At 38.7% G+C, this 20,700-nt stretch overlaps 1 protein-coding gene and 1 pseudogene across 1 annotated transcript in view; both read left to right on the plus strand.

Moving 5' to 3' along the window:
* Positions 1-15,098, plus strand: part of LOC123838394 (mitochondrial-processing peptidase subunit alpha-like) — a 43,244-nt pseudogene extending 28,146 nt beyond the window's left edge.
* Positions 1-19,360, plus strand: part of PPP1R1C (protein phosphatase 1 regulatory inhibitor subunit 1C) — a 57,641-nt gene extending 38,281 nt beyond the window's left edge. The window contains exons 3-4 of the mRNA XM_045868408.2: positions 17,016-17,053; positions 19,136-19,360. Of these exons, the coding sequence (XP_045724364.2) occupies positions 17,016-17,053; positions 19,136-19,360 (263 nt within the window). The remainder of the gene's footprint in view (positions 1-17,015; positions 17,054-19,135) is intronic.
* The last annotated feature ends 1,340 nt before the right edge of the window (positions 19,361-20,700 follow it).

The following is a 20,700-nucleotide window of genomic DNA, read 5'->3' on the forward strand; positions in this document are numbered from 1 at the left end:
TTTACTGTTATAACTGAAGTTTGTACCCTTTGACTAACATCTCCCCATTTCCTCCACCCCCAGCCCCTGACAACTACCATTCTACTGTTTCTATAAATTTAGCTTTTTTTAGATTCTACATATATGTGCGATCATACAGTATTTGCTTTTCTCCTTCTGACTTATTTTTTTCCCTTAATTTAAATTTTAGTTAATATACAGTGCAATACTGGTTTCTGGAGTAGAATTCAGGGATTCATCACTTACATACAACACCCAATGTTCATCACAAGTGCCCTCTTTAATACTCATCACCCATCTAGCCCATCCCCCATCCACCTCCTTCCATCAACCCTCAGTTTGTTCTCTATCCTTAAGAGTCTCTTATGGTTTGTTTCCCTCTCTCCTTTTTTTCTTTTCCCCATTCCCATATGTTCATCTGTTTTCTTTCTTAAATTTCACATTTGAGTGAGATCATATGATATTTGCCTTTCTCTGATTTATTTCACTTAGCCCACTTTAACTCCATCCATGTCATTGCAGATGGCAAGATTTCATTCTTTTTGATGGCTACTATTCCATTCTTTATTCATTCATCAGTCGATGGACATTTGGGCTCTCTCCATAATTTGGCTATTGTTGATAATGTTGCTATAAACATCAGGGTGCATGTACCCCTTCGAATCTGTATTTTTGTATCCTTTGGGTAAATATCCAGTAGTGCAATTGTTGAATCATAGGGTAGTTCTATTTTTAACTTTTTAAGGAACATTCATACTGTTCTCCAGAGTGGTTGCCCAGTTTGCTTTCCCACCAACAGTGCAAAAGGTTCCCCTTTCTCCACATCCTTGCCAATACCTGGTGTTTCTTGTGTTGTTAATTTTAGCCATTCTGACAGGTGTGAGGTGGTATCTCATCATGGTTTTGATTTGGACAGATCCCTTAATTATGATATAATGCTTTTCTTCATCTCTTGTTACAGTCTTTGTTTTAAAGTCTAGTTTGTCTCATATAAGTATGGCTACCCCGGCTTTCTTTTGATGTCCATTAGCATGATAGATGGTTCTCTATCTCCTCACTTTCAATTTGCAGGTGCCCTAGGTCTAAAAGGAGTCTCTCCTAGGCGGCATATAGGTGGATCTTGTTTTTTTAATCCATTCTGATACCCTCTGTCTTTTGATTGGAGCATTCAGTCCATTTACATTCAGAGTGATTATTGAAAGATATGAATTTAGTGCCATTGTGTTATCTGTAGAGTTGGTGTTTCTGGTGATGTTCTCTGGTCCTTTCTAGTCTTTGGTACTTTGGGTCTTTTTTTGTTTCTTTCTTTCCTCCACTCAAAGAGTCCCCCTTAAAATTTCTTGCAGGGTTGGTTTCCTGGTCACAAATTTCTTTAGCTTTTGTTTGTATGGGAAACTCTTTATCTCTCCTTCTACTCTGAAATGACAGCCTTGCTGGATAAAGAAACCTTGACTGAATATTTTTCTCATTCAGCATGTTGAATATTTCCTGCCATCTTCTTCTGGCCTGTCAAGTTTCTATGGACAGATCAGCTGTGAGCCTGATCTTCCTTTTTAGGTTAAGGACTTTTTCCCTTGCTCCTTTAAGGATTCTTTCCCTGTCTGTGTAGTTTGTGAATTTGGCTATGACATTGCCTTGGTGATGGTCGGTTTTTGTTGAATTTAATGGGAGTTCTCTGTGCTTCTAGGATTTTGATGTCTGTGTCCTTCCCCAGATTAGGGAAGTTTTCAGCTATAATTTGTTCAAATAAATCTTCTGCCCCTTTTTCTCTCTTCATCTTCTGGGATTTCTATGAAAAGAATGTTAATCGGGCACCTGGGTGGCTCAGTCATTAAGTGTCTGCCTTTGGCTCAGGTCATGATCCCAGGGCCCTGGGATCAAGCTCCACATCAGGCTCCCTGCTCCGCAGGAAGCCTGCTTCTCCCTCTCCCACTCCCCCTGCTTGTGTTCCCTCTCTTGCTGTGTCTCTCTCTGTCAAATAAATAAATAAAATCTTAAAAAAAAAAAAAAGAATGTTATTATGTCTTAATAAGTCACTGAGTTCCCTAGGTCTACCTTCATGATCCATTATTTTTCTTTCCCTCTTCTTTTTGGCTTCATTATATTCTATAATTTCATCTTCTATACCACTGACTCACTCCTCTGCTTCATCCATCCTTGTTTTTATGGCCTGCACTTGTGTTTGCATCTCAGTTATAGCATTTTTAATTTTGGCCTGACTAGATTTTAGTTCTTTTATCTCTGCAGTAAGGGATTCTCTAGTGTATTCTATGCTTTTTCCAGCCCAGCTAGTATCCTTATAATCGTTGTTTTAAATCCTAGTTCAGACATCTTACCTATATCTGTATTGATTAAACCCCTGGCCATGAGTTCTACTTCCCATTCTTTCTTTTGGGGTGAATTTCTCTGCTCATCATTTTGTCTAGAAAAGCAAAGAAGAAAGAGAAACAAAACAAAACAAAACCCAAAAACCAAAAAAACTAGATCTTGGTTGTATTTTTGTCTGCTTATTAAAAGAATCTAGATTCCAAAATACTATATATATACACACACACACACACACACACACACACACACACACACAAGATATACATATAAAGAAAAATGGAAAAAATAATAAAAATTTTTAAAAAGGGAATTGAAAAAATAAAATAAATGAAAAATAAAAAGAATAAAAGTAAAAAGGAAGTTATATCCTGTTTCCCTTAGAGAGGAAGCTTTGCAGCACTCTGTGGTCAGTAGACTTCGTGTGAGCAAGTTGTTTTTGCTGTTGTCTTTTGGGGAAGGGGCCTGCTGCGCTGATTCTCAGGCTGACTTAGTTCAGTGGAAATGAATCTCCAGGGCGTATGGAGGCAGGGCTTGGTGTACAAGGCTCCAGCCTCCACTAGGTGGTGCTGTTTCAACCCCTGAAGGCTTTCAGCACCGATGGGCCAGATGAATATGGCTGTGCCCCACTCTCTAGCCCCAGAGCTGAAAGTTCATGCCCCCCACTCTTCAGTGAGCCCTCACAGAAAAGCATGATCAATCACCCCCGTTGTGCCATCTAGCTTATATCATTTAAGCAAAATACCTTCAAGGTCCATCAGTGTTGTCACAAAAGGCAGAATTTCATTCTTTTTTATGGCTGGATAATATTCTATGCTATATAGAGAGAGAGAGAGAGAAAGAGAGAGAGAGAGAGCGTGAGAGAGAGAGAGAGAGCCACATTTTATCCCATCATCCATCCACAAACACTTATGTTGCTTCCAGGTCATGACTATTATGAATAATGCTGCAATGAACACAGGGGTGCAGACACCTCTTTGAGAGTGTGGTTTCATTTGTTTTGGATATATACCCAGCATTGGGATTACTGGATCATATGGTGGTTCTATATATAATTTGTTGAGGAACTCCCACACAGTTTTCCATAGTGACTGTTCTCAACTTACAAACCTACCAACAGTGCACAAGGGTTCCCTTTTCTTTACATCCTCGCCAGCACTGCTTATTTCCTGTCTTTTTGATAACCACTTTAATAGGTGTGAGGGGATATCTCATTGTAGTTTTGATTTGCACTTCCTTTCTTAAAATTATGTATGCAACTCCAAACATTGAGCCACCAGAGAAATCAAAGAAGGAATTAACTAGTAAAAGATGATGGCCAAATATTAGAAGAGTAAAATAACACAAAAATCAGCATTTTTAAAATTCAGTATTCACAGAGTTATGTTTAGATGAGTGCAAAATGCATTTGGTCAACCACTTCATGTTCAAATTCATGTGTGTGGAAGTAAATTTGATCCATCTGTTCCCGAATTATTTTCTCAAACCACCAACATTTTATTTTACAAGAACTGATTTCCAACAAGTCTTATGATATCCCTGACCTCCTGCCAAACCTGCTCAAAAAGTCTGAAATATGGCTATTGTACTGAACCTTCTCAAATATGCTGGGTTTTTTTTAATTAAGAGCAAAAAAACAGGCAAAAAAGTATTTATCTGCTACATTGCCATTCATGCTGAAACCAAGCATAATACATGAACAAAAAGACAGAAGATCAACACAGTATCCATTTTTACTATATATATGTCCAGATACAGTATAATACAAATTATCTAGACAGCAAGCCTTGTATAAGCAGTTTACACATACGCCAGGAGTTTAAAAGGGGAATGGATGACCAAGGACAAATTCATGTTCCCCCTGAGGAATGACTTAAATCATATACATCACCAGTGAAGTTTCTCCATCTACCCTTTGGCTGCTCCTTTGTATTATAGGCATATCTTGCCTAGTCTACCTCTTCACTTTGTTCTTAGGGCTGTCACGTGGGCCATCCACTTCTCTAGTTCTCCACCCTCTGGGCATTGTCATCCTTTCCCATGGCATCACTGACCACCTAGATGCTCATGACTCCCAGACCTGTATCTTCACTCTGCTTTCACTTCTAAGACAATTTCTGAACTCTTCCTACTTGGATCATCAGTAAGTCCCTCAAAATCAACAATTCCATGAGCACTCAAACTATGAGTCAGAAATCGATACAATATTTGGCTTCCTTCTCCCCATTTGTCACTCCCCTCCTTCCCCCAGTCAGTCACAAAGTCCAGTCCATTCTTTCTCTTAATCAGCTCTCTAACCTCGTTCAAATCATCATATTCTATCACCGTAATTACTGGAATACCTTCCTAGCTGAACTAGCTATATATCCAAATGGACTCCTACAATCCATTCTCCATACAACTGTCAGAACAATCTTTCTACAATGGAAATCTAATAATGCCTTTTTCTGCTTAAAACCCATCAGTGGTTTCTCATCACTTTAGAATAAAGTCCAAAGTTCTTAATATTATTACAAAACCCCATATTATCCAACTCCTTCTTAAGTCTTCACCCTCTTCTCTCTGAACCTAACCCTGGCATTCCATAGTCCAATATTTGAGTTCTGTTCAATTTCTAAATAATTGTCATGCTCTCTCACACCTCAGGACATTCCCACAAATTGTTTCTTCTGATTAAAATCTCTTCTCCTCCCTAGTTCCACTCGAGCCAAGTTCCTTGCCCCATCAACTTTCCCTACTCCACCTACCTTTGCTGCCCATGTCAGCTTGGATGTCTTTTCCTCCAAGAAGTCTTTCTGGCTCTGTCAAAGCTAAGTTTGATACCCTTGACATATGCTTCTACCACACCTGTGCATCCTCTATGACAGCCTTTATTTATCACACTGTACCGTAGTTGTGTCTTTGCCTGTCTCTTTCAATAGAGTTTAAGTTCTCTAGAAGGGTTGGATTCCATTTCCCAGCAGGATGCCCTATGCATATTATACATGCAATAAACTATTGTTAATACTGGATGTATTTTAGATCCCTGGTGACAGCCTTGTTAAAAAACACAATCTGTCATATAACTGATAAACTGCATTTAAGTATGGGTTTTCATTTAATTTTCCTCTTATATCACCATTCATAGGAAAAAATGTTTAAAGACATAAAAATAAATATAAAGCTATTTTCCCTCCTGATACACACACACACACACACACACACACATTTTTTTCTGTTGTCCTATCTGAACTTGGTGCTAAACATACTGAAGTAGTATCTAATTATAGTACTTTTTCCTCTAATGACTATAAATAGTCATTGCTTTCTATAACGTGAAATCCTCAAGTAAATTATATATGAGACAAAAAAAATTGAGAGATAGCATGAAGGTTGAGATTTCCAGGACAGGTAAAATACCAAGAGTTGAAAAGAGAACATGATTCCATAGATATTTAATTCCTTCAATCTTAAAACTGAATGAATAAAGTATCTTTTCTTGAAAAATATTACTCAGAATGTGAGATAAATGTTTATAGATGATCTACTGACAAAAGCTAACTTCTATATTTTCCAGGACTTTTAAGATTTTTCTACAAAAAGTTATGTAAAGTAGAGTAGAATTTTAAAGATAGTTCCACTGGCCTTTCTTTTCATTACTAACAGAAACATATTTACCACCAGTGATAGGATGCCTTCACTTGATTAAACCATGAAAATATTATCATGTTGTTATAGGTACTCACATGCACTCAGTGTGTAGAGTGACACTTTGTAACTTTTAGGAATGTATCTTCCATTTACAACTAAAAAAGGGACGTTTGCCTTTTGTTATAGAACATTCTCATTAAAAGGAGATTGCTATTTTACTTTATGTCATTTTACAATGGTCTACTCATAGTAGAATTACTCAGATAAAATTATTTTGAAATTCACAGTGGTGTGTCTACACAGTTGAAACACAAAAGAGTTTGGGAAAAAATTAAAGTGTTTTTCAATGGAGGGTATCAAATAGCATGATTAAAAAATAAGCAGAATTAATAAGTCACTGTCAATTTTGGCAGCTAGTATAAAAAAAAGAGGAAATATTCTATAGACTGAAAAGACTACTAAATATACTAAATATTCCAAATACTGCTAAGCAGCTAATTCTTTTCCAACTCCAGTGCCTCTCAGACCCAGCTCTAAAGTTCTCAAAATTTCCACAAAATTTTCTATCATTACTGTTCAAAAGATTGACCTCATTTGAATAATGTTCTCATGTTCACCTCAGTCATTTCTCCTAGTCTTACCTTTAAGGCACCTAGTTATAGGACTTCATCTGGGGTCTCTGCTAAGAATATCTTTGTGATATCCTATGTGATAAAATAATGAAATTATTTTAGTGTTTTAAATTGGTTAAAAGCTGAATTATTCAAATCCTAACTAGTTTTAAGTTTATTAGGTCAAAATGACACAGAGCACTTTGTTGGGAAGATTAATAAGTGCTTATTAAATAATGACTTGATTGGTTGTCTGCATTGCCTGAAACATCTGATCATCTTAAATAAATCTATAAAACTAATGCAAAAATAAAATGTATAATTTATAATCAGTTCTTTAGGTAATTCTGTGAAAAGGATATTGAACTTTTAAAAATTAGAATTACTAAAACAAGTATAGATGATTAAACTGATGTCATTCCCCACCGCCTCTTGAAAAAAAATAAAAAACATGCATTAAAGAAATCAGTTTCTTTTCCTGGAGCAAATGTGCGAAATCTAAACTCCAAATAGGCAGAAAAACTTTACCAATGGTTGAAAATCACAACTGATAAGATGATGCAACAGTTCTTTGGCCCTCATGTAAGCTAGTTCTGTGGTAGGATAAAATGTTTTATAAGAGAAACTAAGTTTATAAAAATCAAAAATACTAACGAAAAGCAGACTTCTGAGGTTTTAAACGATCTGATTTTTCTGTTCTTCTTCTACTGTGTTTGGAAATGGCAGCAGAAATGATGAAATATAAACATAAAAGAAGTTTGGAAGATTTCTAACCTCTCTCACAAGACAATTGCTGGTTGAGAGTTCTTAATAAACCAACATGATCCATTTTGTGTTTTTCTTGTCATCTCCTTCACTATTTCCACATAGAATACTTTGTACCTGATTCTCATCTAAAATGAACTATTTTGTAGAGGGCTTCTGAGAGATAAAAACCTATATGGTAATGAGGTTGGGTCTCTACTTCTATCAATTAAAAGTGGAAAGCTATAAATAACACTGAAAGAACAATACAGCTGTGTGAATCTTGGCACAACAGGATGAAACTATTTCTACTGTTTGCTTCTTTTCCCCCTGTCCCCTTTCCAGCGCATATAAATGCATTGCTCTGGTGGTTTTAATGTGGGCACCAGTTTTGACTAAATCTAAGAGCTCAAAGAAAAACACAGCTGAAACCACTGCCTAGTGGCTTAACTCACAGCCCCAAATGATAGGCCTCCGACAGAGCCCAGCAGGCTTTCAGCAAAAAGGCTGCTGACTAGAGCTCATTTTGAAAAGTGGAGAGTTTGATAGTAAGTCAGGAAAGAGGCTTCACTATAGCTGTCTTAGGAGATTTTGCATTGCTCTACTAAAAAGAAGCAGTGAGTGTTCTACTCCTCTACTCTATGTAAGAAATACATGATAGATTTCTCTGGCACTTTAGACCGGCTGATTCTATGCTAGAATGCTAAAATCACAAGGTAATGACACATAGGAAATGACGAGCTGAGCTGTGCATGGCAATTTCTTTCATTTGTAAATGATTTATCTTATTCAGTCCTGAAGGCTTACAGGTCAGTGATTGTTCTTCAACTAGTAGACCTAAAGCCATCTATAGAATTTCTGTCTTTAACTCTGTCCTTCTCTGTATGGCACAGCCACAAAAGATCTCCTCAACACTTGTGATCCAAGGGTCTTTGGAAAGAAAGATGTTCTACCTTCAAATATGTTAGATACCAAAATAGAGAATCTGCTGAAATGTGATGATTTAGATTTCACTGCTGTTTTCAGAGATCTGATGGTAAATTCCTCCTGAGACTGTCAAAGATAGCGCCAATGTCCTTGTGATTAAATCTCTAGGGCACCTCAAGGAGAAGGCTATAAATTGCTTTCCTTCGTTGCTACTCCTCTACAGAACAGAATTAATTTTTCTCCCACAAATTAGTGCTAGGAAAAATTAAAAGAAAAGCTGATTGCAAGGACACTAAGGACCTAGGATAGTATCCCAGTTTTCTGTCAAAGCAGATAACACCATTTATTAGACAAGGAATGGAACATATAACTGTAAGATATGCTGAGCAAGTCTTCAGTTTTATTACTCTAGTCCCACACAATCACCAAAATCCCTGGATTCTCTGTTCCCCTACAGTACCCTCTGCCAGTGGCCGAAGAGGATTTGTCAGCCTCTCACTCTGTGATGTCTCTGATCTCTAGTTTGTTCTGCAGGTCTGGATGCATTCTGTAATTTATCTTGCTTTTCTAGGTGTAATAAGTGGTATCACTGGCCTGCTGTGAACTGGTACAGACTGTCCCAAGCAAAACCTCAAAATTTAATATTAAAGCAGGTATTTTGTTGTTGTTCTGTTTATTTTCCTAGCTCTGTAACTATCCCATGTAATTTCTATTGTCTCTTAGTAAACATTCTCTAACAGCCCAGACTCTCCATGGCTGTGACCCTGGTCTTAATGCTTAGTTTCATGAAAGTTGATCTTTACAACCTATTTCTATGACCTCACCAGCTTGTACTGTAACCTGAAATCCCAGTTCTGGTCTTTAGGACTGAATTGCCTCTCAGAACTCTATCTGATGACACTGTTCCACTTTGGTCTTTCAGATACAAAAATGCTGCCTCTCTCCCCCACTTGACACTCTGCAACCTTCTGCTTGTTAACTCGTAATAGTACCTCTGGACCACCCATTCAGATGCCACCCCCACCGGTTCTCTGATCAGTGTCACACTCTGGTAACAGATCCCATGCATTGATCCCACAGCCTTGCTTAATTATCTTATTCTAGGCCCTTGCCAAAATAAGTACTAATCTTGCCCCACTTAGTCATACCTGTCCACTTGTCATCCATAAGCCAGTACTTGTATTTTTATAATAAAGTGGAGTATAAAACAACTGCAAACCTGAGAGGAAATTTCAAAGAAAAATACTGTAATGTAGAAGGTTTTTTTCCACATCATTTATCAATTTGGATGTGCTTTATATATATTTCCTAGAGTGTGAGTCCCAGAACACAATTGACTGCAATTTCAACCAGATTGTATTATAGCAGTCAAATATTTTCTCTTGACTAACTTATAGAATAATTTAGATGCTGGCTAGTGTGTAAAGTCTGTGCAATTGTAGTATTTACTCTCTTGTCAGTAGATTAGTAGAAGAGGTAAAAATCAACTTCTAGTAATATTTACTATGGCAGCTGGAATATTGTGGTTTAATGAGGGAGTTTTTCAGTGCAGAATTAACCAGGGAAAAGTGGTAAGGTTCATAAGAGCTGGTCCTGGCTTTTCTTGGTAACTAAACATCATTACCACATGAGCTGCAGTATTTCCATTGATGGACACTTTTAAAAAGTAAAAAAAATCAATCAAGAGATTATTACTTCGTCATCATGCTTCATAAACTTACATGACCTCTATTTTTCAATTTAAACTTTGCTGCGAAGGCATATGGAATTCTTAGAGATACATTAGATGAGTCTCACTGCCTCAGAAGACACGTAGAATATATTTTTTAATAAAAAATGTGACTAGCATATAGGAATGAATGTTGACAAATAATGACCTCTCCATATCTATTTCCACTCTTCAAATATATTTAAGCCATCTGTTTTTGGATATAAAGATGCATATGAAATATTTCAGGTCTAGTGAAGGTGGATGGTTAATATTTTCTAAAACAAAAAATATGATAATACAATCATTCATACTATATATTTTTCTTATATTTTTAAAAAAATTATAAAACATCGATTATAGATTGATGATTTTTAATGGTAAATTTGGTAGAAAAAGTATTAAGTGACACTGTATGTAACAAAAATTTTAGCAAAATAAATAAAAAATTTACTTTTTTTTTTTTTGGTTCAAGGTAATCCAGGAAATTAGTCTGATCTCTTTCAGGATTTATTTTAAGGGATGGTTTTGAATAATTATAGTTTAAGTATAAAGGTGTCAATGACCTCTGCTCCTACAATCACTACCTTTAGAAGGATCTGTCTGCAGAAGCACTGTCTTAGATTGCCTCATATGGGACAGAGGCAATATTTTTTCAGTTATTAATAAAAGTTATGGAAAGTGCTATAAGTTAATGGATTGAACACTTAATTACATATACAACAAAATACTTAATTGATAGGAAATTAAGAACCTTGAATCAATTTTCACCCAGGTTTTTGTTAATGTAACATAAGCATTCAATTTATCATATGAAATAAACCTACACAGCAGAAAGCTTGGTGGTATCATGGTGTGATGACCAACTAGAATGTGGGGGTTATACACAAAATTTTTCTAGATTTTAGAATTCTTTTCACCTGACTTTATAGCCATCTTCTTAGATAGAGAAATATGTACTAATTAGAACATCAAGTGACAATCTTAAGTATCCCTACAAGGAGACAATCCAATAGAAACCTCAATGTGGATGGCAAAGAGACATTTAAAAGACGCCATTCCAATGTTCATTCTTGAACTTGCCTTTGGTAGAGTCAATAGGGATGAGAGAATCTGATTTTTCTTAATCTATTATTCCAACAAAGTCATAGGCAACTAACAGATTAAAGCACAGTTTTTTATGGCAACTGCTACAAAGAAGAAAAAAGCTATGGAAACTAAATTTATCACACTGCAGTTAAATGATGGAGTATATACACTGGCTCAAGTGAGTGCCACTGACCACAAAAGCAATTCAAAATTGATATTTATAATAAAGTTCTGCATATGCTTTAGGTGGCCAGAGATGTTCCATGCCGAATTGGTCAGATAAAATAAGAATCAGTGAAAACAAACCTACAGTCTTTGCCACGGAAACCAAAGCATATTGGGAAATCTCAATTTCCTTCCTCCTGTTTGAGCAGGCATATTTGGCTCTAACTCTGTTAATAGTTATGTTTAGACAATGCCAAAGGAATGCCTTGATAAATAAAATAATCTAGCTGGGGTGTGTGTGTAAAAGAGAGACTTGTCATCACACATAATAATGGTAGTTTTGTGAAATTCAATCCTACTGTAGTGAATTCTATTGGACTGGATGATGACTGGTCACACTACTTTCTCCTATGACAGTCCCACATCAAAACAAATGCAAGATCATTGCAACAACACAACAGAATGTTGCTTCACTGCTTCAACCTTGATGAAAGGAAATTATCTACCACATTTTAGAATTAGTTATTTCTGTTTTTGTCTTTTGGTGTGAATAACTGAAATCACAAAATGTGCAGTTTTTTCTTATTGTGCTCTAATATTTTCAGTAAAATAAAATGATATGATCATATAACAAACATGTATGATTATATTTTGTTGTCAGGTGACTAAATAGACTAAATTTCTTTCAGTTAATTAGAACAAGTCTCCAATGAGTGAAGTGGAAAAAAAACATATGTTTGAATTCTAAACAAAATGTAATTTATGTTTCTGTCTTTGATACTCCCCAAAAACTCAGAGTAGAGAAGAAATATAAGCTATTTTGGAGTTAGGCAAAACAGGCTTATAATATAAAACAAAATTCCATGTTTTTTAAAAAGGCTTTATATCTGGCTAACCTAATCAGTTCAAGACAAATATTAATAAGAAAAACTAACCAAGAAGAATAAAAACCTTTTTCATTGAATTATGCAATGAGTGAAGTCTACACAGTTGCCTTGGAAAGACACTGTTTTAGTGTGTGTTATAGTCAGAAAGTAGGAAAGCACAAGGCTGAATGACTGGACACCATTTTGTTCTTAAAATAATAGGTTCTGAGTCCTGGGTTGAATTCTGAAAACTCCTAGGGCATAAATTAAATATTAAGAAACACCACTGATTGGAGTGCCTGGGTGGCATATTGGGTTAAGCCTCTAACTCTTGGTTTCAGCTCAGGTCGTTATCTCAGGGTCTGAGATGGAGCCCTGAGTGGGCTCCCCGTTCAGGGTGGAGTCCGCTTGAGTTTCTCTCTTCCTCTCCCTCTGCCCCTCCCCTCTGTGCTCTCTGTCTAAAATAAATAAGTAGATCTTAAAAAAAAAAAAAAAACACCACTGGCATTTAATGATCCAATGGATCAGAATACATGCATTGTTAAAGTGGATCATATTTGATATTTACTTAAAAGATGACAGCAAAAGATTTTGCATTGATAGAATTGCTCAATTCAATATATTCACAGCTATCTGATAATCACCCAGATACTTCCAGTGATTATATCAAACAATTGTGATTGCTGTCCTCAGCCAATACTTCCTGTTTGCCTATCCCTATACAAGGGAGGGGAAATTCATTAGAAGGTTCCATAACTTCTAAAAATCTAGTAATCAAGATATAAGATTAAAATAAACAATAGTGCTGGGGCGCCTGGGTGGCTCAGTCGGTTAAGCGTCTGCCTTCAGCTCGGGTCATGATCCCAGGGTCCTGGGATCAAGCCCCGCATCGGGCTCCCTGCTCCGCGGGAAGCCTGCTTTTCCCTCTCCCCCTCCCCCTGCTTGTGTTCCCTCTCTTGCTGTGTCTCTCTCTCAAATAAATAAATAAAATCTTAAAAAAAAAATAATAAAATAAAATAAAATAAACAATAGCGCTATATACTATTCATTCTGCTTGTCTACTTTTTTATTTTTATTTTTTAAACTTATTTATTTTTTGCTGCTTGTCTATTTTGGTTTCTTACTATATGAAATATCAACACTCTGCACTGTGGACTTACACAGAAATTTCACTACATATACGTGTTTCTATATATCCACACGATACATACAGTTTTTCATTATAAAAGTAATGCATGTTCACTAGAAAAAGAAACAGTACAGGGAGAGAGAAGATGGAATGAGTTATTCAATCATCGAGAGATAATTACAGTTAAGATACTGAATATATCCTTCTATGACTATACATTCATTTCTCTATCATCTCTCTCCAGATAGTTTATCTATACTTTATGAAACAAAAATACCATACCTATAGTTTTGAAATCCTTTTAATTTATACAGTATATGCCTTCATGTCAATAAATGCAGATCTGTATCATTGTCTTTAGGGAGCTACTCTTTGATGAACTGCTCGTTCGGTTTTTGGACCACGGGCTCAGTCTCTCAGCTTTGGCTCAGAGGCAGGAAAGGGTAACTGGGCCAGTAAGTCAAGAGGCGGGAGACCCCCGTCCCGCCCCCGCTCCGCATGGCGGCTAGGGTCGGGGAGGCAGAGGCGCCAGGGCGCCGCGGGAGGCCAGCCCTGCAGCCGGCGCACAGCCAATTCCGCAGCAGCGGTGCTTTTCCCCGTACCCCCGCTCTCTTCACCCTTCCCCGCAGTGCCCACGCCCGTTTTGGCTACCGTGGATGGACAGGAAGAGTTTGAAACTGAAGTAACCACACTGGAGAACGCGCTTCCGGGGGCATCCCCAAACCAGTGTGGACAATTTTGTACGGTAGGAATTCTTATTAATTCAGAATCGCGATATGAGGCAAAACATCTTAGTGGAGAAACTGGCATTTTCCTACCGATGGATCTGAGCAAAGAAGTTCTGCTTACCTTGGAAAAGCGCAGGCTACTCTACGTGTCAGCCAGGCGTCGAGAGCGCCTCGTGCACCGCGTCCGCTGACTGTAAAGGCCGGCGCCGTCCCGCAGCCCAGGCTCACAGGGGAAGACGGGACAAGACGCGAATGGCCGTCTGAGCTGGAGGCCCTCCACAGGCGGCCGGACCCAGAACCGCTTCTCCCCGAGGTGATTCCCAGGGCCGCTTAGCGGGAGAACACAGTGGGTCGCCACCGTTTCTGCGCCACAGAAAATACAGCGAAGATAGACGGACAAGTACTTCGTTCCTCACAAACTACGGCGTGGGCTGGGGTGGGTCGGAGCATGCGCACCTGGTGGAACGCGCCAGGAAGTACCTCCCGGGAACCCGCCGCCCCTGGGCCTGTGAGGAGGCTGAGGACGTGGCCAGATCAGTGTCCACGGGGAGGGGTTGCCAGGCTGGAAAACGACCCGTCCGACGTTAGCCTGGGCCCTGCCCCGTTCCCTGAGCTCACGCGCGTCAGGATAGGACTGGAGCGCTGTTACTTCTTGGAGGGAGATTTCATCCCTTCCTGTGCAGAACAGGGTGGGAGGCGGCGGCTCCTTCTCACCCGGCGGCGCAGCACGGGAGTATTTGCCAGGCTCAACGTCAGCGTGCTCAACAGGCACCACCGGGTGTACAGCACAGCGCCCCCCAGGCCCCCCCCCCCCCCGCCCTCAGCTACAGGGACACGGACCTCTTGTGCGTCCACGCCAGGGCCGACCCTGGACAGGTTCGAGAAAGGGTGGAAATCATCACGAAGAAATTCATTTTAGTGGCTGGAATGTGGGGGTGGTGGCGCTGGAGCGAACCAAGGCGCGGCTCATGTCCATGCTCATGCTGAACCTGGAGTGCAGGCCTGTGATCTTCGAGAATGCGGGGAGGCAGGTGCTGGCGACCCGTTCCAGAAAGCTGCCCTGGAGCTGTGCACCCTCATCTGCTATGCGAAGCTAGAAGACATCCTCAGAGTCGCTTCTAGTTGTTCCACGGGAAGCCTACAGTGGCGGCTCCGGGTGGTTTACTGACCGGCTGACTCTCAAGCCCTCCGGCTGCGTTGTGGAGTGAAGACACACGCCTGTGCAGAACATCTGGGTTCTTCTGATAGAGGCCCTCCGAAATCCCACCCAGATCGCGAGCTCTAGACAGAGCCCGTGTTGAGGCACGTTTCTTGGGTGTGAATTTAGTGCCAAATTTCACAAGCGGTGCAAAGTGTAGGACCTTTCTGTTAAACTTGAACAAATTTAATGCCACGGAGCACAGCTCAATTTCCAGCCTTCAGTATTAAATGTGCCGCTCAGTGGAATAAAAGGTTTACCTTCACCACTGCAGCGAGAAATAGGATGAAGTGCAGGAACGTTAAACTCAGCCTGCTGTAGAAAACCAGGTTAGTGTTCCTACCTCTGTCCTGTGTTCCCTGAGATTAGCAGTCGCCAGTGTGTCAGCCAGCGCCAGACTGCCTCCTCACAGGGGCCGGAGGGCTAGTCGGGAGTAAGAAACCCAGCATGGGGCAGGGTTTCTTACAATTGCTGGCTAGGGTAACTGCAAAGCCTGTGAACATTTTAAAAGGTAGGAGACTAAGGAGCTCTAGGTTCTGCATGTCTGGATGTTTCAGGAGAATTAAAGTCAGATGGCTTTGGTAATATAGGATAGCTTTGTGGTTTGCAAACTTGAACAACTACCCCCCACCCCTGCCCAGGGGCCCCAAGTGGGAACCCACATTGACCACCTCCAGTAGTGGTGATGCTGCAGTAATCCCTGGCACCTGGCAGTCAGGGGATTGCACAACATCTGGCTGCAGTTTGGTTGGAGAAGAGAGTCTCCAAGTCCTATTTTTTTCCTTTTTAAGTAGGCTCCATGTCCAGGGTGAAGCCCGACTTGGGGCTTGAACACATGACCCTGAGATCAAGACCTGAGCTGAGATCAAGACTGGGACAATCAACTGACTGAGCCATGCAGGTGCCCCTCCAAGTCCTAGTTTTTGAAACGTGGAGAAACCCAGCCTCTGCAGTACAGATGAGAGAGGGACAGATGTTTTAAGGAAGTCAACTAAACATCTAAATATTTTTAAAAATGTCAAGATCCATGTAAAGTAGATGAGGAGGTATGAAAGAAATTCAGCCCAGAGGTCCTCCACCCATTGAAAGGCAGTATGTGAGCTCCTCTTCCTCCTGTCTCTGCCTCCTTACATTCTTTTTTATACAGACAGCCTACACGTTTCCCTAGGTTTGTCATAAGAAATATTTCTTTCAAAGTAACTGGTTCTTTCCATGGGCCTATGGAAAAGAGGGTGCTGCCACTTTCAGAGTCAGAGTGATTGGGCAGAATGGGAAAGGAGCTTTGTTCAGCTTAGTGGCCAACTTGAGGAAATTTGTCAAGCTACAGTGAGTAGACTGGCAGCAAAATCCACAGAGGAGATTATTTATGCCTTAACACTGTGAGGTTGATGACAGCAATAGTTGATTCAAGGGCCATTTCCCTGGTTTCCTTTCTGGATTACTGGAAGGAGGGCAATTTGGAATTTCAAGACACAGATGCCTTTTTTTTTTCCCCCTGCCTTTTTTAAAACTTAGGGAAAAGATTATCTCAGAAGGAAACCATCTCCTTCTGTCCCCCTTTACCTTAGCCACAGATGTTATATAAACATAAGGCAGGGCGTCTGGGTGGCCAAGCGTCTGCCTTAGGCTCAGGTCATGATCTCAGAGTCCTGGGATCGAGCCCCACGTCTGGCTCCCTGCTCAGTGGGGAGTCCGCTTCTCCCTCTGCTTCCACCTCTGCCTGCAGCTCCCCCTGCTTGTGCTCTCTCTCTCTGTCAAATAAATCAACAAAATCTTAAAAAAAAAAACACAAGGTGATTATTAAATTATTTTTTATCAAATTGTTGAAAATGTTAATATGCATATTATAAAGAAGAAACCACCTTTCTAATGAAATATATCTACTTCTCTTGCAGAAATAGATGACAAGAGGGTGACCAACACCCAAGCCGAAGTAAGTTTCCTTATATTTTGTACAAATAGGTGTTCAAATCAATTAAAAACATAATTAGGTTGGTTTAATGTTTTATAAAATATGTCAAGACAATTGATATAAGAACTAGTTTGCTTTTCCTGACTGAAGAAACAGTAAAATGGGGTCATTAAATCTCTGCCTCTGTGCTACTTTGGTTCTCAACCTATGAAATGCCAACCCCTGAAAAAACTTGTAAAATAAACCATTGCTTTTAGTGATAAGATACAGTATTGATACTTTCAATTTAGTGACTAGTTGTTTATGACCAACTACAGGCTAGGGCCAGCCACTGTTGGAATCCTGGAGCAAGAAGATAGGGAGCAGGCACCTCTTAAAGGGTCTTCTGGAATGTGAAGCCAAGAGCAACCCTGAGGTCAGAGGTTCACATACACATGTAGGAGTTCAGATGGAAAAATAGGAACCAGGGGAGGCTAGGGGAGCTGATAATATAAAATATATTGAATACAAGGAAGCGAGTAAACTTATGCTCAGAAATAAAACAAATATTGACTAGTGTGCAGACATACAAGTCAATTCCCATGGCTGCATTAGTTAGGCATAGAGCAATACAATACCCAGAGGAAAATGTAGAAAGAACAAAATATCAAATAGTATCTCTTAAGACTTTTCTAAAAATTTAATGAGATTGTGTATGTGAAAATGCTTTGACAACTGAACTCTTACATACATATAAAGCAGTTTTTATTGCTTAAGAAGTTTTACTACATGGTACTAAACAAACTTTTCTGTAGGATTAATTTTCCACTTGATCTTTGAATGTGTATATGGAAATAAATATGAGAAATCCCAAAAGTGATTGTTTCTTGAAATCAACCAGATGAGACTGAATACAGTAAAGGAACATCAGAAATATCAATCATCCACACATTGAACATTAATATAGGGTCGCTCTGTCTATACCTGTGCATAATGAACTGGTGGTACTGAAACATTCTATTTTGGAGAAATTTGCTTGTACCATATGTTTGGCTGATATGGATTTGACAACTATTGGTTGAAATTTTTTACTTTTTAATGTATTGTTTTTGCATCAAGTAAATGTCTATCTTGATGATACTTTTGAAGGCAAATAAGCTTTAGTATGTACAAGGGAAGATACCTCAAATTCTGTGTACTGTCAATGAAACAGTTTCTAGTTTTGCCTAGAATAATTCCCAAAAAGAGTCTTGTAACTACTTATACCTAACCTTTTCAAAGCAAAAATGATCAAGGCACAAAAACTCATTGATTAAGACCACTGCCTTTGCCACATTGAAACATAAATCAACACACTATTAAAAAGGAATCTTTGACATATTCTGATTGGGGTATAGACCATATATATGTACTTTACCATAATAAATAATACTATTTACATATTCACATATATATGATTAGTTTGTGGTTTTAACCATGAAATATGTTTCTATGTTCTAATTTTTGTAATTTTTAATGCAAAAATTCTCTCTTCAATAATTCAGTCCTGATCTAGTATATGTAGGTAAGTGTTACACAGCAGTTTTGTTAGGAAAGGACTTATTTATCTGTTGAAAATAGAAGAGAATATTATCTCAACACTAATTCCAAGTAAATGGAGATGTTAGATTGAACATGTCAATTCCAGAAGTTTATAAATTGATATTACGTACCCAAACCCTCATTATCTATCCAGAACCACTCAAAAATCCTTTGAGCAGGTATAGTTAGTTATCCCATGGACATACCTTTTGGAGTATACATTGTTCTGGCAGTTGTGTTTTTTCTCCCAAACAAAAGGGATTGGTGTCTCTTTCTCTCTTTCTTTTAAAAATAAATGAATGCTACTAGGTGAGAAAAAGAGTAATTTCAGGACTGTGATAAAGAGTTGTATGATGAAATTGATTTATATATCTCTTAAAACTGTGCTGTCAGCGAACATGTATATAATTTCTCATTGATTTGAGTTGTATGTCATAACAGGGGGAATCAGAAAGCTCTTTGAAATATGGCACAGTGTTTGTTTCCCTCACAGGGCTTATTTTTACTCAAATAATGCTTTTCCTCTTTTCTCTTTGTCCACAGTCACAAAATGCATCCCCAAAGCAAAGGAAGCAGAGCGTGTACACACCACCGGCCATGAAAGGTACTGTTCAGGTACTGTTTCGGGTTGCTGTGAGTGTTGAGTTCATGGCTGGCAGGCTGTCTCTTTTCATTGACCATATGCTTGATTATAAGCTTGATCTAGTCTTAGCTCTACAACTTGATAATGTGACTTTCAATAAGATATTTTACCCATTTAAAACTTAGTTTCATCAAGAGTAAAATAGGTAGCTGAAAAAGGAATAACTAGAGATGTCTCAGAATTTCAGTCTGGAAATTCTCATTTTCCAAAATAATGACAAAGATTTTTCTTTTACCCTTCCTCACATATTTTCTTTGAAGGGATCTTTCCAGAATCCCTAATTACCCTTGACAGTGATGCCAGACCATTGCCATTTTTTTTCTTAGCTTATGAAAAGTAGAATAACTTGAATTTGGAGCATATTTATTGTAAAGTGTTGCCTCATTGCCTTATGTCAAGAATAGCTCTAAGAAACCCAATGAAACAGTGATTAGCCGTACATGTAACAGCTGTTCAAATAACAACTAAAAATGCTAGCTCAGATCCTGGCATTTTCCCAGATTTCTCCCCCAAAACTGGAACTGCTAAAAGAACATCTAAGTGTGTCAGAATTTTGACTGACACCAGTTCCAGGGAAGGCTTCTTTTATTTCTCACACAAAAACGTTCCTGACATGAGGCAGAGTGTGCTCAGTCCAGTAGCTCCTGTTCCAGTCTGTCACTTGGGCTGTTGGCCCAGTGGCTCATCAAGCTCAGTTTCTACTACAAGAGAGGCCAGCTGAGCAGTTTCCTCTGGAGTCTGGAGAGATGTCTAAATTGGGAGTGAAATTTTCCACTCTGTATTCTCTCTAGATTTGAGGCTTTTTTTTAGGGAGGTGAAATATAAATGGACACATTAATAACTACTTTCAGTAAACTTCCTTCCTGTGCAGCTATAAAATACCCTGTTTGTTTGTTTGTAAGACTGCAGTAAATAACACAGTCATCAGTATTGTACTGTATTTCCAGGGTAATTACTGAGAGTATCAGGCTTCCCTCTCCAAAGATTAATATACTCATTTGAAGATCTATTTCCTATTGTAAGTCATCTTGTACTTTTAAGACGCATCAGTTTTGGCATGAATGGGCAACAGTAAAAGATATATGTTCACAATTTCATAATTTCCTCTGTTCTATTTTAGGATGGCTTAACTAAATAAAGTAATACTGTTCTCATGTCCTCAGAGAATAATATTATTTTTAAAGGAAATTCTTAAAATCAAAGCCCCAAGAGCTTTGGTTATATTTAGCTCTCAAATATCATAAGAATGTGGGATCCTAACATTTAGGGAAGTTAGTCATATTGCATATTTTCACATGTGACCTTACTTTACTACTGTCTATCTCTCCAAGATGGCTGTTCAGTGACAGTCAGTTTGGTCATGAGTTAAAGGCTTGGGAAAGCACAGTAATTCTTTCAAGAGGCTACCAGGATGTTATTACAAGCCACTTAGGTCCTCATTTATAACCAGTAAATACCTGGGTAA

This window comes from Mirounga angustirostris, unplaced genomic scaffold, assembly GCF_029215605.1.
Source record: "Mirounga angustirostris isolate CCGP_5_RB_7025 unplaced genomic scaffold, mMirAng1.0.hap1 SCAF_3, whole genome shotgun sequence".
Taxonomy (NCBI): Eukaryota; Metazoa; Chordata; class Mammalia; order Carnivora; family Phocidae; genus Mirounga; species Mirounga angustirostris.